General features: G+C 40.9%; 1 protein-coding gene across 1 annotated transcript in view; it reads left to right on the forward strand.

Moving 5' to 3' along the window:
• LOC109716361 overlaps positions 1,405–25,161 on the forward strand; it is a 90,064-nt gene continuing 66,307 nt past the window's right edge. The window contains exon 1 of the mRNA XM_020241751.1: positions 1,405–1,786. Coding sequence (XP_020097340.1) covers positions 1,568–1,786 — 219 coding nt within the window. The 5' untranslated portion in view covers positions 1,405–1,567. The remainder of the gene's footprint in view (positions 1,787–25,161) is intronic.

Here is a 25,161-nt window from a genome sequence, read left to right on the forward strand (position 1 = left end):
GGCGTAAGGCTGGGTAGGCCGAGTCATGTTCGAAGTGGCGTGAGGCTGGTTGGGCCGAGTCATAATCGAGACCCGTGGATTAATGGTTAACGCCAACGATCTGACAAGTGATATCGGAGCTGTTAGAAATACACAACCAATTCACTTAAAGCGTACAGATATAGAGGTCACAGGCTCGATTCCCGCATGCTGCAAATGTGTGCAGGTGCTGGAGTCGGGATTGTTGGCTTAAATAAGCGAGCATCCTGCCCTGTGGCGGAAGGCCATGTTAGGCCGAGTCATGTTCGAAGTAGCGTGAGGTTGGGTGGGCCGAGTCATGTTCGAAGTGGCGTGAGGCTGGTTGAGCCGAGTCATAATCGAGACCCGTGGGCGCTGTATCTGTACGCTTTAAGTGAATTTGTTGTGTATTTCTAACAGCTCGAGTTTTTGGAATTAATGGTTAGCGCCAACGATCTGACAGGTAGGCTCGTTAGAGCTTGGCTCAAATTAATTTCAAGCCGAGCTTGAGCCTAACTTTACGCTCGAAATTAATTTCAAGCCAAGCTGGAGCTGAGATAAGCTCGCTCGAGCTCAGCTCGTTTCCACCCCCTATTATTATCTCTGATACATATTGTTAGAGAATTTTGGATCAAATTTAGATCAACATGCACCCATGCAAGTATATAACATATCTAATAAAACTCACTCAAACCTAAAAGCTTAAATCTATAAGGCCCGAGCCCACTAGTATNTCTGATACATATTGTTAGAGAATTTTGGATCAAATTTAGATCAACATGCACCCATGCAAGTATATAACATATCTAATAAAACTCACTCAAACCTAAAAGCTTAAATCTATAAGGCCCGAGCCCACTAGTATATATATCTTCTCTACTCTTTTATAATTCCGTGTTGTACAATTTTCGGCATAAATTAAACAAACAAACAAAAAGTTATTTTTGGTATGAAATATATTTTTTTCATTTATTTAGCTCGACATAAAGTAATTTTTCCATAAAAATATTTTTACAGATTTAGAGAAAAATTAAAGTTTTCATTTTTCATTATTTTTTGGCGGAAAACGAAACTCCCTAGAAGAGAGTCATGTACCCTCTCTTTCTCTTTATATTAATATCACTACAACGTAATAGGGTTATAGGGACACATTTTTGGGACACTTTTGTCCGAGTGTCCCATTATGTACCATTATGTCCAAAATTCCTGAGAAGAAGAAAAAAATCTACCAAAGCCCAATCCATAAATAAAAAAATATTTTTTTAAAAGTGTTTCATTCTCATCAAAAATTTGTTAGGCCCAAAAGAAGGCCCTTCCTATCACACATCACAACCTTTGAGCCCAAAGCCACAGAACTTTTTAAAAAACCCAACCACACCTAATGAGAAAAAAGGGATAAAAAAAAATAAAAAAAACCCACTGCATAGAAGAAAAAAAAAAAAGAAAAAAAAGAAAGGAAAAAGAAATTAAGCCCACCGTGCTCCTCTCAGATCCTCCTCCCCGCGTCGTCTCCTCCGCCGCACCTCCCTCGCGATCTCCATGGCGAGCTCTCGCCACTACCTCTCATCTCATGTCAACATCTCGGCGTAGTAGCTCGATTAGCATCTCCATCGCCGCAACGCCATCCTCATCACCTCCGCTCTCCTCCTCTGCTGGCTCCTCTTCTGGCCGTCTCCTCGTCATCAACTTTGGAGAAGCTCGAGAACTCGGAGATAGTGCACAATCGGCTCCCGATCTCAATCTAGGGTTTTTATTCTTGAAATCTTACAGTGGAAGAGAACGTAATTTGGTATGCAATTATATTTTTCAAATTAAGATCCTTATTCATATCATTTTGTTCTTGCATTTGGATGAAAATTTGATAGATTCCTTCTTCATAGGCCATTGTCTTCTACTTTCTCGAGTAGTTTAAATAGGCACTTCGTTAGTAAAATTAATTGATAGCTTCGTTACCCACTTTGTTCAGATGTTATTCTAATGCTAATTAAGAAAGCAATTCTAATTTAATTCCTTCTGATTCTGATCCCTAATTTCTACCAACTTTAGTATTCTGTTATCAAATCTAGTTGTACTTTACAAGCTATCATTAATAATCATTTAAGTACTGAACCATTGATCAACAGATTATTCTACAATCTGCATTTTCCTTTCTAATAGTTCATAATGTTGTTAGTGGCCTTAGTTATCTCATGCACTACCATAAGACTCATGATTGCATTAGGCACCCTAATGTGTAAAATACTCTTGCATTAAGACAACATAATTATAATGAATATGCTTTGGCCTTAGTTATCTCATGCACTACCTTTGGCCTCTCTCACAAGTCACCACTTACTACTACTCATTTAACATATTATTTTAGCAAATCCCTTCTTTCAAGGATCTTAAGTCCTATCCTGCACCTCCTTTTTCTCATTGTAAAAGTGCTTTCCTCGAAAGCTAAGAGCACTGCTAATGGGATTTGAGATGGCTTTTCCCATCTTGATTAGAGCTTTTCCTAGGCTATGATTGTGAGGGTTCTCTTTTGAGTTTATGCACGAAAGATGGGTGGATTCTTGTATCTTAATTAATTAATCACTTAATAGTGAGTACACATAATATTCTAAGCACTTGCCATATTTTCTAGTTGATCTGTTTTCTGTCCCGCCTATCATTTGTTATTCATGCATCTCATTTGGTAAGTACATTAATGGCTTCTTGATATGATAAAACTGAAGTTAAGCCTCTCTATAATTTATTTGAATCTTGTCAAATAGCAAAGCATGTTATCTGGAAAATAAGAGATCATAGTAGAATGAGCTCTCTATCTAGACATATTATAAGACCCCCAAAATTGCATGTGTTAATTCTAATATCTATTTAAGAAATTAGGCCCTATGGAGATCAACAATAAGAGATCAGATTAATATATAATTCCTTCATTATTAGATTATTATGTTGGTATTAATCGCTATTAACAATAATGTTGATTACGACTTAACGTAGACGCATTAAGCATGTCTTAGTAACATTTCAGGATCCTTGCAATCTTTTTTAGAATCCAATGATTTAGTAATTACGCTCGCTTTAATTAATAAAGCCGTGGTTAGATACCGATGACTATGATCACTTTGACATGTACATTGAATTAGAGGGTCAGTTATCATCATTTAATTTGGATAAGTAATATCTGGGCAATAGGAACAACCATTAGCATGGTATTACTAAACTGGTTGTATGACATTTGAATGCAATTGACCTTTGGATTCCTAATTAGTAGTTTCTGTCACAAGCTTGAACTTTTTGCTTTTAAGAATTTCATTGAGGTGTTATTCCTTTCTCCTTTCGGTGGTTGTCACAATCCAATTATTAAGCCTCTTTTTATTTCTCATTTTTTTCTTTATTCTTCACTTTATTCTTTTCTTTAATCTTAATTGATTAAAGAAAAGAACAATTTAATTTTGTTCTTTTTTTTAATTTGTTACTCTGATCAATTTAATTTATTATTATTTTTTGGGACACTTTTGTGTAAGTGTCCTATCTATGTCCAAAGCCTCTTTAAGAAAAAAAAAATCTATAGATGTATGAACAGCAAACATCTATAATTGATGGAATAAGGTGTTAGGTGTGATCTCTATAATTGGGTAATTGGACTCAAACTACCTCACTGGTTTAATTTACTTTAAACCTCAGGTTACTGAGTTAACGTTGTCTAGTTTCAGATTATTATATTTGTTTTAAAGTGGTGGTCAAGTCATTGGTCTATCACGTTAAAGGGGGTTGATTCAATATACTTAACCTAAATTCTACTTCACCGTCTCATTCGTACTATTTGATCAACTCCTTAAAAATCCAAGAGATCAATTTTTATATCAGTAAATGATCATCTATCGTTTCTAGAAGTTTCCGGAACTTCACCTTCGATTAAACTAAAGATTTGTGGTTATGGAATAGGATACTTACTAACAAAAGAGATGTCCTTAGAACCAAGACTGGGTCCTTTTCTACTTCTTACAAAATGAAGAATGCGGAAACTTGTCTTATTTTAAAGACTTAATTATTCACTTTACTGCAACGAACTTCTTGCTTTGTTTAACTACCTTCGTTTCAACTTTCTTTACGCAAAAGAAAGTTGAGACGNTGCATCTCGTGCACCGCCAACGGATCCTTGATCCTCCATGACGAAGATGATACCATTTGAATCGACGTCGAGTTCAAGACCGGGGCCGAGTAGAAGGAGGCCACCGAGAACACCCTCGCCACCTACAAAGCTGATTAGGACATGGTTCTGGCAGAGTGGACGCCGACGGGACACGTCCACCACTTGTTTGATGAAATGTCCAGGATGTCGCTTTGACGGAGTTCGCACCGACGAACCATGCCTACCAACTGTTCGACGAAATTCCTGAATGAAACCGGAGCTCCGTCATCAACAAAGCCCGCCAGCTGCTCGACGGCGAACCTGAGAGAGAGAGCGGTGCTCTCCTCTCAAACGGGTTCCGCCCGGTTCCGCCCGCCAAGTGCTCGATGTACCCGGAGTCCGCCCACCAACCGCTCGACGGCGAACCTGAGAGAGAGAGAGCGGTGCTCTCCTCTCAAATGAAGTTAGATCCGCCCGCCAAGTGCTCGGCGGCGAATAAAGAGAGAGAGCGGTGCTCTTCTCTTTATAAAAAATGAAAGAGCGGTGCTCTTCAAAAAATATATATTTGAGAGAGAGAGAGAAAGATAGTACTTCTCTAATCATGATTATGAAAGAGAGAGGGAGCTTTGTAAAAAAAAAGAGGGAGGCAAAGGAGGGATCTTCCCACCTTAGTTGTCCCCAAGATGTAAAAAAATGATGATGATGAATGATGCATCTTATTTTTTAAGAGACAGAGAAAAAATATTCTCTTAATTCTCTTTCAGTGGAGAAATAAAAGAAAATTAATTAGATTTTTTATTAATATTCTTTTGATTTGATAGTGTTCGAAAATAATGGAACTGTTCAATTTGATCGAATTAGATCAAATTGGTTGGATATCGTATACGATTGAGGAATTGACAAACTTGGATGAACTTGATTTTGAATCAGATACCGAAATATTTTGATTTCATATAGACTCAAATTCAAACTCGACAAAATTATACGAATCAAATTCGAATTCGAATCCAAATTCGAATCCAAACCCGACTCGAATCCAAATCCAAATCAAATCCAATACCAAATCCGAATTCAAATCCTAAAACCCATATCAAAACCCAATCCAAAGTCCAAGGCCCAAACCCATATCAAAACCCAATCCAAAGTCCAAGGCCCAAACCCATATCAAAACCCAATCCAAAGTCCAAGGCCCAAACCCATATCAAAACCCAATCCCAAGTCCAAGGCCCAAACCCATATCAAAACCCAATCCAAAGTCCAAGGCCCAAATCCATAATCAAACCAATCCCAAATCCTAAACCCAAATAAACCTAAAATTCACATACAAATTGAGCTCATTTTAAATCCAATTGAGCCCATATTGAGCCCAAATCTAAATCCCATATTAAATCCATATCCACTTCAAAATGATTTGGCCCATTTTGAGCCCGAATACAAAATGAAATGAGCCCGTATTGAGCCCGAATCCATATCCAAAATGAAATAAATCGGGTTCATGGGCCTGAATTTAGCCCACCAGAATCCATATCATATAGCCTATTTACATATAGCTTTACGGGCTCGATTTCAGCTCAAATCAAACCCAATAGCCAATCTACAAAACCCAAACCTATAACCCAATCCAATTAAACCTTAGCCCAATTCTAAACCCATATACTATAACCCAATCCAATTAAATCTAGGCCTAGTCCAAAGCCCAGAGCCCATTTACAAATGGCCCCGGTCCAAAACCCATTTAGGCCTACTATCTAAGCCCATTATCCAAAACTCATTAAAACCATTAACCCATAAACCCATATACATAAACCCATATACATTTACCCATAAACCCATACACATTTAACCCATATCCAAGCCCATAACCTTAACCAAGTCCATGAACTTTGAACTAAAACCATGGACCAAACCATATACCAAATCCTGTGGACCATACCATACACCAAATCCACAAACTATGAATCAAGTTCATGAACCATAAGCCCATGAACCACAAGTTCATAAACCCATGAACCATACCACAAGTTCATGAACCATAAGCCCATGAACCAAACCCATAAACCATAAGTCCATGAACCATAAACCCATGAACCATATCTAAGTTCATGAACCATAATCCCATATACCCAATACCATAAACCTTGTGAACCAAACCCAAACCTTCGACCGAAACGTCGTTAAACTAATCCACCAAATCAATCGACCGAAACGTCGTTAAACTAAACCTAAATCCGATATCGACCGAAATGTCGTTAAACTAAACTCAAATTCAATTTTCATGAACATCCCAATTCCCAAAATATTTGATTCTCTAGCATATAAAACTAGAGTCAAATCACAATCATGTTCAAACTTGATCAAATTCTAAACCTATATTTAGAATTGATCAAACCATCTGATCAAATTAATTTGTTGGATTCCAATACATACACTTGGAGTTTAATTTAAATCAAATATGACTAATCCTAATACATATAATTAGGATTTAGTTAATATTTCACCTTGAGATGAACCAAAATCAAATGTGACTAAGCTCTAATACATAAACTTAGAGCCTAATTGTATCAGACTCTAAAATATAAAATTAGAGTCTAATTCAAGATATTTGGGACTAATCCTAACACATATATTTAGGATGAAAGCTCAAATCAAACTCTATTGGACTTTATTGCATATATTTAAAGTTCAGAGTTTAATCAAGTTCGATTAAATTCCAATGTATACATACGGGATTTAATCACTCTTTCATCTCATGGTAAACAAAGTTGAGCTCCAAAATATATAGAGCTCAACAAAATCTGATCATCTATTGGACTTTATTACATACATTTAAAGTTCAATTAACCAAATCAAACTCTAATACATATAATTAGAGTTTAATCTGAATTAAATCTGATTAAATTCCAATGCATATATATATGGAATTTAACCAATCTTTCATCTTAGGGTGAATAGTGTTGAGCTCCACAATATATAGAGTCCAACAAAATTAATTTGACCATATATTGGGTATCTTAGAACATATAACTAAGATACAATTGAAAAATACATTCTTTACGCTCTATTCATGTACACTGAGGGTATGCCCTTGGTTAAAGCCATGTAATTGAGCAATAAATTATAAATTTCCTTTTGTCCAATTCCAGTTTATCTTCAGCATTTCAGAGGTCTCTTAATCGAAGGTGCCCTAATATTCTATAGGGGTAATTAACAATAGACGCTTGCGTTTATTGGAAGCCATGGATCCGCAATACCTGATAACCATACATACACATACTTTAATCTACATCATGAATACTACCCCACGGGAGAATCAAAAGATAAAAATTCCCCGTGCGAGGTGCGTCATTCGTGGTGGCAGACAATAATCGGAGACAAAAGCCCCAAAATTCATGCCCTAATAATGCCATAATGGAATTTCTCCTAGATTGATCTCATTTCTAAGCAAATACTAGCTTAGAATCACCTAGGAAGCTCTCTAATACTATTTCCAAGCTATTTGGACCATTCCTAGGGCATCTACTTTAAACCTTATCTGTTCACCATAGGAGCACCTTGAGAAAACCATGGTTTTCATGGTGTTCAAGGCTCACAATACTTCTAAACATGAGAGAAGCCCCAAAACCTTAAGTTTCATAGTGGAAATTCAAACCCTATATGAGCTTTTGTACTAAAACTCACCTTAGCCAAAAGCTATCCCCATGTCCACCTTGATGGAGAGCTTCTACACCTTCAAAACCTTCAAAAATCTCCTCCAAGCCTGCTTTTCCTTCTCATCCAAGCTCTACGGCAAGATCTCTAGAGAGAGAAAGAGAGAAATGAAAGGGAGAGAGTGGAGGGGTGTTTGCTGTGAAGGAGAGGAGTGTTGGGTTTATTATAGTGTGCAACAATTACAACTAGGCCCTCCAAATATTTGTATTTGCAACAGATCAATTCCTTGCTGCCAGACCAAAGTGTACCAATACACGGGACTCTGTCACCGGTAACACGATTACGCAGAGCCAAACCCGAAAGCAAATTCCTCGAATTTTACCAAAGTGTACCGGTACACACTACGGGTGTACCGGTACATTTCTGCGAAAACTCAAACCCGAGAGCAAACTCTTCTCGGTCTGTAGAGCTGTACCGGTGACAACTCGATGGTTGTACCGGTACACTTTGCCCAGAATGCTGGTTTTGCACCGTTTTCGATTCTATTTTGCGCCGATCAATGCTAAAACCTTTTTAACACCTCTTAAACTCATTTTTTCCCCTTCCAACATTGTTGGAATGCTAAATGCAACTTGCCCAACTATTTCTTTCGCATTGTTCACTTTTAAATCACGCCGAGGAATGTTAAAACTTGCTTAACACTCTCGGCACTCGACTTTGACTCTTCCAATATTATTGGAATGTCAACCGGACTTTGTTCATCCATTTCTCTCGGTACTTTAACCAATTTGGCTAAAGTTCGATAATCGCTATCGAGGTTTCGATACGTTGCATCCATGCTTCCCCAAGTTTCAGGTAATGGTGCCTCGAATTGCCGTTTTCAAAAGTTCCCACCCGGTGTTTAATAAATGATTATTTCTTACTTTGGCTTTTTTGGTTAATCCGATGGTCGAAAATTAGAGTTCTTGGGAGTACGATGATAGTGAGGAATCCCTCTACGCTGTGCTCATGTTGCTGGTGCGAATCGGATGATCGGTGGAATCATGAACCTGTTGTACCCGATATTGGCTCCACATGGCCTATTCTTGCTCTCCGACGGTCAGTGACCGTTGGGTGACTCTGGTGCTTGTTCACGGTAGCCAGAGGCACGTCATCCATCCTCGTGCACTTCTGTTTCATTTCCGGATTATGGAAGTTCGGTAAGTTGCTCAAATTTTCCTTTATGTTGCTTTAGTTAATATTCATGTGATTGCATTATGAATTCAGCGTTTCGATGCTTTTTGCACGGTGGGCAGTGTTGGACAGCGATGTTTAGTATGGTTTGATGCTTGGGCTTGTTGTTGGAGGTCCCAAAACCTCCTGCAGTCGATTTGATGCGAAACAACCCAAATCGGGCCGAAATCAAATCGATAATGCGGTTTTCGATTTTGTTATCACGAAATCGATATTGCTATTGTCCAAATTTGTTGTTAAGCTTGTTGGTTGGTCTAGCCTCGTGTTTTGCATCCCTCGTGACAGTGAGTGCATTGTGGGTGGTCCCGGTACCGAAATAGGTATTTCGAAAATTCGGTTTGAGTTACTTTTGGAAATTTAGAACCTCGTGTCGCGTACTTTGAGTGTAGCTGTCCTAAAACTTAAAATGTGGTGTTTGGGAATAGCAGATGTGATTTGGAGGTGTTTGGTGTGACCCAGTACACTACATGAGCTGAAGTGGCATCTCAGTGAGTTTATGCGAATTTCGGCGGAATTGATAAATGTGTTCGATATTCTGATTATGCCATTGCATGTTGTGGGTGACTTTATGTCACCAATTGGTGATGTTGTGGTGTTGAGAGTGTCTTGGGGTTGATTATATAGTTCGTGTGTGATTCGACACTTTCGGATCTGCGCTTTTCATTCCCACCATGATGTTGTTCCACAATTGTTGTCCAGTTTGCCGACCACTTGATGTGTGGGCGTCTAAGCACCTAAAGATGTGTATCTTGGAATTGTGGACATGTTGTTGTGACTCCCTATTGAGTTGGCTAGTTTTTGGGCCTAGTTCCATAAGCTAGTTTGTGGAACTGAGGTTCCGGTCGCGTCGTGGTATACGTGGGTGTGGGTTGAACGTGTCGGGTGATAGAAATAACATGTAGGATACTGATTGTAACATATTGTCCCTCGTAAATCGTGCCGAGTTCCGTCGAAATGAGCGGAACGCGGAGTGGAACGGGTTTGTATAGGCTCTAAGTGTATTGGAGCCTATATAAGGTGTTAAGGGACCCGAGAGAGTGAAATTTCAAAATCTGGCTAAGTTCTAGATTTTGTGCTCTCAGGGACCGGTCCCTGAAGGAGAGACCGGTCCCTGTACGTGTAGCCTGCCAGGAATCCTGAGGCAACCAGTTCCTGGCAGTGAGACCGATCCCTGAGAAACCGGTCCCTGAGGGAGAGACCGGTCCCTCATTGCGCAGCCAGCCAGGAAACCCAAAAATCGGCTAAGTACTGGAAATCAGCCTTTTGGGAACCGGTCCCTGGTCGGGGAGACCGGTCTCCCACTATGAGTTTTGCCCAGTAAGGGCTGATGCAAATATTGGGAGTTGAGGGGTCTTGTTGCTATTGTTGCAACATGTTATGTACCCATCCCCTCTTTCCCTCTCTTCCATAGCCATTCCCACTCCCCTCTCTCATATTTCCCTCTTTCTCTCTCTAAAAGCTTAGGCTAGGGCTTGGAAGAGAAGGAGAAGAAGCTAGGAGAAGGTGGTTTCAAAGGATTTGGTGGATCTAGAAGCTCTCCAACAAGAAGGAGCTTGCTAGAACTTGGGCCAAGGTAAGTTCTAGCGTGTAGAACTCTAGGGTTTGGATTTTAACCCTAAGTTTTGGGATCTTGAGTTTGTTTCAAGCTTTGGAAACCTTGTAGAGCTAAGAAACCATGAAATCCATGGTTTTCTTGTAGAGCTCTCATGGTGGATCACTAGGGCTCATGGTAGATGCCCTAGGGATGGTTCCAAAGGCCTAGAAACCTTAGTAGAATGCTTCTTAGATGATTCCAAGCTATTATTTACTTAGGGTTGAGATCCATTTAGGAGCTATCACATTAGGGCATTGTTAGGGCTCAAATTTGGGGCTTTTGCCCTAGAATTTTTCGAGGCAAATTGACCTCGTCGAAACCTAATTCGGGGTCAAATGAACGTGTTGGGCAACTCCGTTCGTCGAAACGAAAATGTTTAAGTATAGTCCATGTACAAAGGACCTAATTTGGGCACTATTTTGGGTTGTAGGACGCGGATCGTCGTTCGTAATGTTCGGGAGATTATCGCGTTCGTCTTCTACTACCTCACAAGGTGAGGGGTGCATTTCAAAATCGTTGGATTCCCTTCTATGTCTATATCCCTTGTTATTTGAGCATTATGTACGGTATCGTCCATGCATGAGAAGGTAGTTGTACATGAGAGTTTTGGTTGTTTACTTATATGTTTCTATCTTGAATAAACATAGAAAACGAAAACCATAATGGGCATGTATGCTGGAACCCTAGAGATGCATGAGTATGAGACTTGGACCTTGATTATAGTAAACAAGGGTGACATTGACAATAGAGACAAGATTTGGCATTGAGAAAATAATTGTTAAACATAGTTTAACCAAGAGTGGCATTGTGACAAGATGGCTTAGAAAATGACATGAACAAATAGGTAGAAACCTATCATGACAATGGCATTGAGGCTAGTGGCTAAAGTATCCTCAAGTTGAGGGTTGGATCGATGCTCACGCGAACTTAGGCTTGAGGGAGGTCGCTGCTCCACAAGCGGTGTACTCCGGAGTGTAGACACCAACGGGGAAGTACCCCGTCGACGATCCCTCTGGTGGTTGTGCTTAAAGCCTCCCCCGGTAGATGGGAAATGGAATTGTGAGTTATTGGAGTTAACAAAGTTAACCGGTAAGATTGGGTAAAGAAAGACAAGGTAAAGAAGAGAACATGCATGCATGCATATTAAATATTGTTGATTACATATATCCACTGACCTTCTTTCTGCAGGCATAGTATTAGATGCACTAGTTGTTATGGTTACTGTTTCCATTTCCTTGATATACTTATGCCTGGATAGACCTAGTGGGTAAGTCGGCGAGGTCGGTTGTCGAACCCACTGGGAATTTCGTTCTAGTTCTCATTACCACTAACCCTACAGGTCCGAGCGTGAGCGGGGTGGCGGAGGACCGAGGCAAGGGTTTAGCGCTATAGTTAGTGGCCGCCGGGACATCATTCATTTTGTAGTCATTTCTCTTTTTGGTATACATGTATCAACTTTCATTTTGTTGATTTAGAGTTGTAAAGTTGAAAAAATAATTATGTAGTGAATGGCTAAAATTGTAATGAAATGATGAAGGAATGGAAAACAATGAATTAGTATTGGTTTACTTTTATTTGGTGCAAAAGCAATCAAGTACTATGTATGTAATATGTTATAGCTTAGAGCTTTCGCTTTCGTTGTTGCTTGCCCTCGTGCAAGCTTTGTATAATTGCAATTCTCATTGTTTAATTGCTTTATTATACTTGTTGTTAGAGCCTTGGGTGGACAGGGGAGGCTCTGTCCGCTCGGCGTCTATTGACGTGATCTGAACCCGACCAAATTGGCGGGGATTGGGGCGTGACACTGATGGTGGTTTTTGGTGGTACTTCTTAGGTATAGGTGATGGTTAGATACATCGGTCGAGTCGAGAACTCAGATACTGGGTGAGGTGAGTGCTCCATTCCAAAGTCGGTAAAATTGTATCTTAGTCGGCTTCCTCTTATGTTTGATCTATTCTATATAGTGGTTGAGTAGGACAACATGTCGTGGCTTCATATTGGTATATGCTTTTACTCTATATGCATGTTGCTTGTTATGTTGGTTATCATGTCGATTCTTAGTCTCTTGATTAATTTTTCTTTATAGTTGTTGTTTGATATGTAGAGTAGGTGGTGATCTGGTGTATTATCCACCTATCCATGATAGGACCTAATTGGTCGGTGTGTATTCCTTGTTGAGTATTGATTATGTGGGTTCATTGATTTATCCCTTGTGCAATTGGACCCCCATCGGTCTGCTATCCTACTATGTGTGATTTTATTTTGTAAGTTGGCACTCTTTTTACGAGATTGACTATAGAAGTTGGTAGACTCACTGTGTTCATGATTGAGACCCCAACATGCTACTCCTTTGCTCCCTTATAATTATCATCATCCTCGTCGTGTAGCATGCTAGTTGACGCGAGATTTCCTCTTGGCTCTTCTTGTCGCCTGTGGGCAGTAATTTGACTATGAATGAGCTTTGAGTACACACATGTGGTTATAGCTTGTGACGGCACTGTAGTAGTCTTAGAACATGGTTCACAACCTTGAGTTCTTCAGTTACCAGCCCAGTGGGAGGTGTTGTTTCATGGCTACCCTAAGTTCTTCACCCCTAGATTTGGTGTACACCTCTCTTAGACAGAGTTATCGACATTGGGTGTAGGTGGTTATGTTCCTCCAGAGTGGTACTTGATTTTTGTTCTTCACGACCTAGTGGGCGAGCTTAGGCCGGTCTTTATGACAAGTCATGGTGATTGGGTATAATTTGGACTATTCTTATGTCCAGTTGATGCATAGTATCTCTGATAGAGTTATGCATGGTGTTCAAGTAGTTGTTTGGATTACAGTAGCGGTATTCCTCATTAGTGACTTATGATATTTCGTTATTTATCATCTTACTACTATAGTTGGTGTTCCTATTGCATTGTATATGACTTTTATTTACAGTAGCGGTATCCTTTGGTTAGTTGTTCATGATAGTTATTCACTTGTTAACTTGCTATTGCTATTCATAGTCATTGCATTCAGTACCTAGCTTTATGTTTATAATAGCAGCATTATTCTGTATTCTAGTTCATGACACTTATCTATTTACATTATGCTACTGTGATTGACTTGTCCATATTTGCAGTTATTCGTTTATTGCACTCCTTTGTTTACCAGTGAGTGCGACTTGCCCTCGTCAGCTGGTTCGTCCTAGTGGAAAACATATTTATATGTCTCTCACTTTACTGTTTTTACAAGTGTCACTGACAGTGCGCGTTGGGGCACGGTATGAGGATGCGATTAGCAAGCGCCTAGATAGCTCGTGCTGTCGAGTTAGTTCTAGATTTATTCTTATTCATTATATTTATTTCATGTGGAGGTTTTGTGATTTGGTTATTGTGGTTTGAGTTTAGCTATTGTGTTGGGTTTTCCTATTATAGTGGTTTAGCGGGATCCTAATTATGGTTTTGAATAGTTACAAGTTGTGGTAGCTTCCATATGTACATCTACCTTGTTCAAGTTGGTTGTGGTTGCGTTTTTGTGCTCGTAAGCCGTGCATGTATATGGGAGACTCTGTCCGCGTGGACTGTAGTGTCCCTAGGACTTAACTGTCGGAATAACTACAATATTAATGACTAGTCGACACATTTATAGAGTGTCAGAAATAGTCGAAGTCGTTTTGGCGCAAATAGATGCGAAAACGGACTCGACGCACTCAAATAAGCAAAAACTGATGTTCTGACAGTTTAGGGTGCCCAGAAGCTTAGGACACATCGATTCAGAGTGCTATTTGGTATATGTTGCTAAAGTCATTACAGACCCAGTTTAGAGTGCCCAAAATATGCGCTCAAATTCTTCCTCGTGAATATCGATTGTTTTGACACGTGGCATGTGGTAGGTTTGAGTTGCAAATGGAGGTTAGGCACATCGGACCGCCACACGGGTGAGTCCTTTTGCTGGATGTAGTGGTAAGCTGTTTGCGGCACCCGAATTATGGGTTTAGGGTGCCCGAATCTGCATTTTCAGTGCTGAAATAGGTTAGCTTCTGTTTTTCTTGTGGCTTATTCTACCCATCTATTGCTTATATTGCTTCTATAAAAGGCTGTGGATAACTCCTGAGAGCTCTTTTACTTCATCTTTCACATCAAGCTTGAATTCCTCATCTAAATCACCTCCAATTTAGCTCAAATCCATCTATTGTTCCCTGTGAGTAGGCTTCACAGCAGGAAAATCCAGCAACAACTTCAACAAAGAATGGAATTGTGATTTTTTGATGCTTCCGATTGCTGTGGGTAATTCTTTGGTGGAATGTAGACTTGAAGGAATGTGTTTGGAACAATCCTATAGTAATTAATTATAGGTTAATTAGTGATATTAAATTGCTGAATTTAGCTTGACTTGGAGATTTTGAGCTGATTTTGGAATTTTATTAGAGTTCATGGATTCGAATCCCATTTCAACCAGATTTTCGAAGTTGAATCAGTTCCTACACCTTTCTTGGGTATTTTAGGTGTTCTTTCACTAGGAATTTCAAATTTGGAAGGTCAGTTTAATTCAGAATTTTAAATTTTTGTGTAATAGAGCAGTTTTGGGAGACTTCGCTTGATTTTAATGAAATTTTGGATCCAGATTTTTATAGTGAGTTGATTGCTGGATTTGGATTGGTTATTCTCTTATATTTGGAGGTTTTAGACTCCTTTCCATGGAATTTACAAATTAGAATTCTTATATTCTAGCTTGAAGTGAGTTGAAGTGCTGAGTGCTAATTTTTTGAATGCTGATTTGGGCATTCTTTTCTGGATCCGAATTGTCTTGAAGGACTTTTGGTTGCTATTTTAGTTGAGAACTGGTGAGGCAACACACCTGGGTGATTGGTCCTATTACTAGGAGGTGAGTTTGAGTAATTTTAGCACTTTAATTCTAGATTTTGCTCTGTTGAGCCTGTTTGAAATAATGCCATTTTGGTTGGTGATGTTACTGATTTGTGCTCAGCCAGAACTTGTTGTTTCGGGATCCAACAGTGAGGCTATTGTGTGAAGGACTTAAGTTGGGCTTGTTGATCACGGTATTCCTTTCTATGGTTGGATTAGCTCTTCAGATTGGTTAATGTCTACCGAAATTTGTGAAATTTTTTCAAAGTTGTAGAGATTTCAGCATGCATTATTTTGTATCAATCATCATGTTTAGTGGCTTAAATTGTAGACTTGCATGTTAATGTATGAAATCTGATTTTGGAGTATGATTTAGATATTTTAGATGATTACTACATGCTGAATTGAAAATCAACTTAGGAGAAAACGTACACATTGAACTTGTCATTTATTCGATCAGATTTAGCTACAGAAGCTTTTTTTTACTATTGTATTGTAGATTTTACTGCGTCGCGGATACTTATACATTAGTATAGGTAGAGATTAGGCTCATATTGAGATACCAAGTGGATTTTATAGTAATGTTTAGACTGTTTGTAAGACCCTAGATATTCCTATATATAAGATATAATAGGGCTGAAACTCTTAATCCAACTTAAGCATTTTGGGTAGTGGGTAGGCCCAAAAGGTTAAGAGAGTTAAGCATGCTAGGACGAGAGTAGTCCTAGGATGGTTAACCCCTAGGAAGTTAAGGCGTTACACTGTTTCGCATTGTCGGGTGCCATTCGGATTAATGGTAAACCCAGATCCTTTCTTTTGTATAAGATTGTGTCGTGTTAAGGATATTTCTAAGTTGGCGAAGTTCGTGAAGTCGAATGGAGTCTTAAAAAAGTGAAGATGGAGATTGAAGAGATGATTCAAGTAATTCAAGATCAAAAGACTCGTTCGGTGATGCTCGGAACCCCAGGTATGGATAAGAATAATTTGTGGTGCAATATTGATTTATAAACATATTTGGAAGACTTAGGATGGTTTTAAAATCAATTCTAATCAAAAACTAAGTTTTTCAGGGTTCGGGGACCGGTCCCTGAACTGGGGGACCGGACCCCGTAGGTTCTCTCTGCGTGGAAACTACGAGGGACCGGTCTCTGTTCTTGAAGGACCGGTTCCCGTAAGGTGTCTCATTTGATACGATCAGAGGGACCGGTTCCTGAACTGAGGACCGGTTCCCGTAACTTGATTTCCACATTACGCAGAGACAGACCGGTCTCCGACTTGAAGGACCGGTTCCTGTGGCTTGTGTTTTCAACCATGCAACGAGGGACCGGTCCCTGGCTTTGAGGACCGGTCCCCCAAGGACCGGTCTCTTCGGAAGGACCGGACCCTAAGACCGTCGTCAGTTTTTAAAATTGTGTTTTTGAAATTCTAGTCTATCTAGAAGTCTTCTAAACCTATAAATATGATATGAGGAGCCCCATATGACGCAAGCTTAGAGAGAAAACTTTTTAGAAATCCTAACGGCTTGATTCGAAGCTTTTGATCTATGTTTTACAAATCAAGTTTTTCTTTGATCACCGATTCGGTTCTTTGATGTTTGATTTCAATGGTTCTTTAAGGATCAAATCGGTGATGTTCTAATTAGGGTTTCTCCTCATATCATATGTGCTTTCTAAGTTTTTAAATCACCACAAAGTATTAACATTCTTCGAGCTACGGATGGAGCGTTGGCGCGTGGACTTTGCGTGAAGGCCGTAGATTCGGTGGGTGCTTCGTGGATTCGAGACGTGTTTGCTGCGAGGGCTTGCAGCGTGATCGGTTGAAGGAGTTCGATCGATCGAGGACCGGCGAAGGCGATCTACAACGAGGATTCGGTAAATTGAGTCGTGTATTTTCGGTAAATCACTTGTACTCAATTTTTCATAGTGGATTGTTTTGTGTGATTGGTCCCGTAGGTTTTTCTCTCCGGATTGGAGTTTTTTCACGTTAAATCTCGGTGTTTGGTTTTATTTTTCGCTATTAGTTTTATTTTGCATCGAGAGATTTGTTTTTGCCATTTACACCTATTCACTCCCCCTCTAGGTGTTATTTATCTTTTAGATCTTTAGGATTCATATCTTACATGCTTGGTTCCTAGATCTATTTGATTATTTGCATCGACTATAAACTGCGTGAGCCTAATTGAGCTCGACACAGTGTGCTCTTTTGCTCAACTAAGTATCTTCCCTGAGTGCCACTCCGGAGTAAGGCCTTCTTACATTCTTGTCGCAGTAGTCCTTTTTATGCATTCAACTTAGACCTTGTGGGTAGTGTACGGAGTAGCATGGGCATAGGCTGGACTTGCCGGTTGGCGGTCGCTTTGGATTGAGTCAATTGTAATTGTTTCATAACTAGTAATGCATATATACACAAAGAACATGATATGAGTAGTGGTAGTGTAATGGCGTATTAGCTATAGAGTTTATTCTAGCTTACCATATTGTTCTTTTACCTACCAACTATACTGTTAATTTTGTAGATTTAGTCGGTAGGCTGTTGGGGCCAGTGACGATATACACTAAGGACTACTTTGTTTGTAATAGTTTTCACACCTATTGTTGTCATTTTTTCTTATAGAGCCTTCGGCTGCTGCTGTAACACACTGAACTTTAGCATATTGCGATGTTCCAGTGTTAGAATAGCGTTTTAAGCTATTTCCGGTGTTTTTGTTGGTCGTTGACTGAGTACCGACCCATTTCTCGTGTTGCAGGAATGCGCGAAAGAGAACTTAGCATCAAAACCTCCAAACTGCAGGTTTTGGGGTGCTGCGTACCGGTAGCAGAGAGAAGGGGTACCGGAACTCTCCTGTATAACCGAGAAAAGCTGCTCTCAGGTTTGAGCTGTTGGGTGGTCTGGTACCGGTACGGCATCGGCTGAGTACCGGTACGCCGCACTGTTTCTGCTTGACCGAGGCTCGGGTTTGGCAGTTTTGTTGACCTGGTACCGGTACTCTTTCCCGCATACCGGTACGCACTGCAAAAATTGCAGTTCATGCAGTTTGCAATTTCTGGTGTTTTAAGGGGCTTTTTGGGGTTTGTTACAATATGTTATATAACCCCCTCATCTCCCTCACAGCACCCTTTGTGCTGAGCTTGGAGAAGGAGAAAGCTAGGGTTTTTCTCCCTTTTTCTCTCTAGATTTCTCCCAAACTTCTTTTAATTTGAGGTTTGATCTCTTTGTCTTCTTCTTCTTTATGGTGGCAAGCTTGTAGACCTTGGAGGAAGCTTGGATGAGAAGAGGAGAGCTTCTTGGTGGATTAATCTTCAACCCTACCTCAAGATAGCTTGATTTGGAACTCTCTTGAAGGTTAGTACCCATCTTGCAACCTCTATTTGTGATTTTTGCAAGATCTGGAGATGAAAACCTAGTTTTGAAAAAACTAGGATTTGGTTTGGGATTTCTTGATTTGAGGCTTTTGGAACTTAATTGATGAGTATAGAACTCTTCTTTAGGTTAGATTTGAAGATCCTTTGGATTGATATATTTGAGCTTTGGACAAGTGTAGCTTGATCAAAGGTGATTTTCTACCTCTTGTTGGGTTGGTTAAAGTTAAGCTTGTGGGGTGTTCGTTCATTACCCCTAACCCTTTTAGAAATTTATTTAGGGTACTAGGAGCTTGGTGGACAACTTCGTTCGAAGGAATGAAATGGTTCGAAGATCATCCGGTGGGTTTGACCTCACCGAAATGGGTAAACTCCCTCTATGTCTTCCTTATGGTTTTAAGACATATTTAGATGCTTATTCATGCTCATTATGACATGCTAGAATTTATGAAGACATAATATGTACATGTTATGTATAGTAAAAATTTATGCTCTATGTAGTAGAGGCATTGTTCGGAGCCGAATTTCCTGATCCTTGACCCGGTCAAAGATCTTCCTCGGAGAACGTGTAGGGATGAAAAACAGCTACGAATAGTGACCCTCGAAGTTTGCGCCCTTCGACTGGATCAAGCGATTCGGCTGATGAGGGATCGAATCAGCCGAGTTCGAAGACCTTTACTTTAGACTCGGTTCGGCTGGAAGAGCCGAATGTACAGAATGCACAAAGTTTTAGGTCGGCTGATGAGCCAAATAGATGGAATACACAGAAACTGGTCAACTGAAAGAGCCGAATGCCTTTATATATTAAAATGAAGTTGGGAACTCATACAAAACAGAGTGTGCCCGAAGAGCATACAAACTCTGAAAATCTAGATTATAACAGAGTGTGCCCGTGGGGCATACAGACTCTAGGGATCTAACTTAAAAACTACTCTTAGAAAAGCAATAAATTTAGGTAAAAAAGTTTACATGTAGACTACTCCTAGAAAACGATAAATGTAGGAAAGGAAAGTATTGAAAACGCGGCGGTCTTCTCGTTCAGGGGAGAGAAAGACCTTTATTACAGGCTTCAAAGTTACTATTATAATATCTTATCAGCCCACATTATTAGTTGGTTATAGTAGTGAGGGAAGTGGTGTAGCCATGATCATAGAAGTTACGCTCCACTTCTCATGGAAGTTACGCCCCACTTCACATGGAAGTTACGCTCCACTTCACATAGAAGTTACGCCCCACTTCACATGGAAGTTACGCCTCACTTCTCAACCGTTCCCGCCTAAACACTCTTGACCTTCAGGCGCCCTATTACCGACTCCTGGTGTACCACGTGTCCTTATTTCTTTAGCTCATATGTGGGTTACGTCGGCGTGTTAATTTTAAATTTGGCATCAACAATGCCCCCCCAATAGTCTTTCGAATAAACATTTGGATGACTATTGGTGCCAAATCGACTACTCAATGGCACAGCTGAGACCTAAGCTTTAGTTTCGCTGGTTTTGGTTGGCTTAAAGAAAGCGACTCTTTATCATCCCAGCCGTATATACCTCAGCTTCATCAGTCGATTCTTTACTTTTACTCGATTGGTTCGGCTCTTCTTGAACTGAATGTTCTTCTATCAAGAATTTCTCTTTGAAGAAAGCGGCTCTTTACCAGCCGCATATACCTCGGCGTCATCAGCCGATTCTTCACTTTCACTCGATTGGCTCTGCTCTTCTTGAACCGACTGTTCTTCTATCAAGGATTTCTCTTTGCCTTTGCTTTGCTTTTTATATCGGCTCTATTACAGCCGATTGTCCTTACTTTTTTTTCAAAATTGCTCATATTGGGCAACTCGAACACCTAGATCAAATAGGTTAGAAAAATACTTATCTTCAAAATAGTCTTTTATCTTAAAATGCAGACCATTTAACGTCATTTTGGCGAACTCTAATTCCGGCATTCTCATAAAGCACCGGGTATTGGCTATTTTGAAACTGTTCAAATACTCTTTGACCGTTTCACCTGACTTTTGTTGGTATAAAGCCAAGTCGGCAACCGATAATTGTGGCTTCGACCTATAGAATTGCTCATGAAATTTTCTTTCCAATTCGTCCCAATCTTGGACGGAATTGGCTGATAAACTTGTATACCAAGTAAACGCCGTTTTAGTTAACGACGTGTTAAATAATCGAAGTTTCAAAAATAAGTCAGCGGTCGCTTCTCTACATGGGGCCGTGAACCGGGCTATATGCTCGACCGTATTCTCGGTCTCATCGCCCGAGAACTTATCGAACTTCGGCATTTTTCAGTTTGCCGGATATGGATCCTCCACATCGATGTTCGCGGGATAAGGAGATTTAAACACAGGCAGCATTGCCAGCCTTGCGCCAACTCCAAAAGTATTTCGGATGGCTTCTTCAATCCGTGCGTATATTTCATTATTGTTCCCCTACAAAGGAACCTGTGCTTGTATTACATTCGGTCCTTGCGGTAAACCGAAATTCGGTATAATAGGGTTAACTCCTTGCATATTCGGAGCCTGCCCCCTAGCCCTTACGCCTACATTTTGGGGCTGGTAAGCTGGTAAAGGAGGTAAACACAATGCCATCTCCGACTGCGGGCCGGCGTTTATATTCGTCGGCCTATAAGCAGCCTGGAAAGGTGCCATTTGCGGTTGCGCCTGTGAAACCGCCGGCGTGATGGGATTTTGTTGCACCGGGCATATTTAGGGGCCCCTGTTGCCCCCCGTAAGGTTGCTCATTTCGAGTAAATAACTGTCTAATTCGAACAATATTTTCATTGTAGGCCGTTATGGCGGCCAACACCGTGTCTAGTTGAGCGGTACTTTGATGGATATTTTGATCAACAGTTTGCAAGACTCGGGTCATATGGCCGAGTGCCTGAGTGTAAGGAAGTGAATTCTTGAAATCCGGGGATTAGACTTCGTTTAGAATTGACTAATTGTCGAGTGAGTAGGTTTCGGAAAGTCTAAAGGTGATTAAAATGCATAAGGTGCATTGAGGAAGAGTCCGCGAGAGCATCAGTGCAAAACCTGCACTGGAGCAAAATTGCTCTCGGGGACCGGTCCCCGGCAGGGAGGGACCGGTCCCATCGGCTGGTGTGGCGGGGATCCTTGATGCAACCGATCCCTGGCAGGGAGGGACCGGTCCCCAAACGTCAACCCAGCGAGAAAGACCGAAATTTGGCTAAGTCCCAAAAATCCAACTCTCGGGAACCGGTCTCTCAGGCAAGGACCGGTCTCCCAGGGACCGGTCTTTCAGGCTAAGATCGGTTCCCGAACGTGAGATTTTCCTCTGCCCGAATGGGAGGCTCTCGGGGACCGGTCTTCCCGACCTGGGACCAGTCCCTCACTGCGAAATTGCCCAGTGAGGGCTGCTTTGTAGAATGGAAAGTTGAGGGGTTTAATTGCAAAATGGCCTATATGAGAGATGGGGAACCCTTTTCTCTCCCTCACTACTCTCTTTTCCCCTCACACTCTCACCCTTTCTCCCTTACTCTCTCTCTAGAAAGAAAAGAAGGAGAAGAAAAAGAAGAGGAAGAAGAAGAAGGAAAAGAAAAGAAAGAGGGGGGAGAAGACTAAGAAGAAGAAGAAGATCATCTTCTTCTTCCTCAAGCTAGGAGCTCTAACCCTACAATGGTATTTCTAGGGTTTAGGGTTCTTGTTGTTTGGAGATGGTTTTAATGAGACCTAATGGAGTCAAATAGATGATTCTAGCATGAATCTAAAGCTTGAATCATGGATTTCTCCGTGGTTGCAACCTAGGGCTCCGATTTGGGATTTTTGGAAATCTAGGGTTTAATATATTTTAATGGGTCATAAACCTAATTGCTAAGTCTTCGAACGCGTAGGCGAAGACGGTCCTTCGTTACGACGAGCGAGTGCGAAAATATCGCCGGAACAAGTGCTCGAGGGTTCGGATTAGCCTGAAGAGTCGAGGCGACGACGAAGGATCACGGCGTCGAGTTTACTAGCTACACGGTAGTACCAAAAAGGTGGGGGTGCTATCCCGAAGCAGTTGAACTGCTTCCTATGTCTAAGTCATCATGTTGATCAAGTGCTTATTGTATTATTGCATTATAGGGTGCTGAATGTAATTGTTACATTTTATTGCATGCTAGAGTTAGCTTAGCTTCGTGGATATAGCGTCGAACCTAGTATGCATGAGTTGAACAGGAGATAGTCAACCCTATATGTGATGAATGTGTTATGCGAATGAGAACCTAGTATGGAATAACTAGTATATGAGAACATTGAACCTTGGCGAGTGGCATCTAGTTAATGTTAACCTTGACGAGTGGCATCTAGTTAATATTAACCTATGATGAATAGCTATGAGAACCTTAGTGTGGTTGGTAACACTAGAGTGATGAGTATGGTATTTGCTTGCATATATGATGATACTATCCTTAGTTGACAAGATGTTCCCAGTTTGTGAAGGTTTGGATCGAGCTTACATAGCCTATCTGCGCCTGTGGTGGTAGCTCCACACAGGTAGTGCACTCCGGAGGTTGTCACACGAGGGGGGGCCAATGTAGTTGCCCTTGGACTATTGTAGCTGTTCGCAGGCGGTCTCGGGGGTAGTTGAGTAGCTAGTCTCCTCCCCTATGAGACTTACACACATGAGATTGTGAGCAAGCCTCGAGTTCGCAGAGGGATTGGGTAACCTGATGAGTTCCACGTTTTTGTGCATAGTAGTATATTAGCTACAGGTTTCACTATGATGTGCATGCATGCATTATACAGATTGAGGCATAGTTAGATGTTGTATATATATATATATGTATATCTGCTTAAATGTTGCCGATGCTTTCAATTACAGGTATCTATCTATCTGTCTATTGTCTCTCTATGCCTGCTTAGACCTAGTGGGGAGATCGGCGGAGCTGGCGGCCGAACCCACTGGGAACTATGAAAGATAGTTCTCACCCCACTCTCTATAGGTCCGAGTTCGAGTGTCCCCGGCGAGCGCGACGATCGTGGCAAGGGCATAGCGCCCTAGGGGTATCCATAGCTAGCTTTACTTCCTTCTGCATTAATTCCACTCTATGTTTTATGTTTAAGAGTAGATGATGTATAGGGTGAGGTTTTGAGAGTGATTGTACATATGTTTTGGAAGAATGTAAAGGTTGAAATAATTGTATCAAAGTTAATGAATTCAATAGTTAAGTATATCTCTCTTTTGATCACTTATATGCTTTACTCGTGTTGCTTACTCTTGGTTGATATGCACTGTTTGCGCTTCGTTATCGTTGTATGATCATGTATGTAATCAAGTGTATTTCCTGGGAACTTGTGTACATGATCTCATCGTTTGAGCCTTGGTCGGGCAGGGGAGTTGCTGTCCGTTCGGCGGTCCGTTCGCCGCGCCCGAACCGGACCAAATTGGTAGCGGTCTCGGGGCGGGGGCGTGACACTGAGTTAAACTCGGCTCTTGATAAGCCGGCTGTTCACTAGTCTCTCCTCCAACAGGTAGTACCGCCTAATTCTTATTCGCATTTTTGGCGCTACCAGCTTGGTCATTCCCTGAAGGCCTGGGAATGGCTCTATTTAGGAGGTTCATAGCATTATCGTCAGCCATAGGACAAAGTCTAGATTAGGAATACCTGAGTGTGTCCCACTGGGCGTGCCAAAAATTATTAGGAGCCGAATTCCCTGATCCTTGACCCGGTCAAAGATCTTCCTCGGAGAACGTGTAAGGATGAAAAACGGCTACGAATAGTGACCTTCGAAGTTTGCGCCCTTCGACTGGATTAAGCGATTTGGCTGATGAGGGATCAGATCAGCCGAGTTCGAAGACCTTTACTTTAGATTCGGTTCGGCTGGAAGAGCCGAATGTACAGAATGCACAAGGTTTTGGGTCGGCTAATAAGCCGAATAGATGGAATACACAGAAACTGGTCGACTGAAAGAGCTGAATGCCTTTATATATTAAAATAAAGTTGGGAACTCATACAAAACAGAGTGTGCCCGAAGAGCATACAGACTCTGAAAATCTAGATTACAACAGAGTGTGCCCATGGGGCATACAGACTCCAGGGATCTAACTTAAAAACTACTCCTATGAAAGCAATAAATGCGGGTAAAAAAGATTACATGTAGATTACTCCTAGAAAACGATAAATGCAGGAATGGAAAGTATTGAAAATGCGGTGGTCTTCTCGTTTAGGGGTGAGAAATACCTTTATTACAGACTTCAAAGTTACTATTTATAATATCTTATCAGCCCACATTATTGGTTGGTTATAGTAGTGGGGGAAATGGTATAGCCATGATTATGGAAGTTACGCCCCACTTTTCATGGATGTTACGTCCCACTTCATATGGAAGTTACGCCCCACTTCACATGGAAGTTACGCCCCACTTTTCAACCG

Source organism: Ananas comosus, linkage group 10 (genome assembly GCF_001540865.1).
Source record: "Ananas comosus cultivar F153 linkage group 10, ASM154086v1, whole genome shotgun sequence".
Lineage (NCBI taxonomy): Eukaryota > Viridiplantae > Streptophyta > Magnoliopsida > Poales > Bromeliaceae > Ananas > Ananas comosus.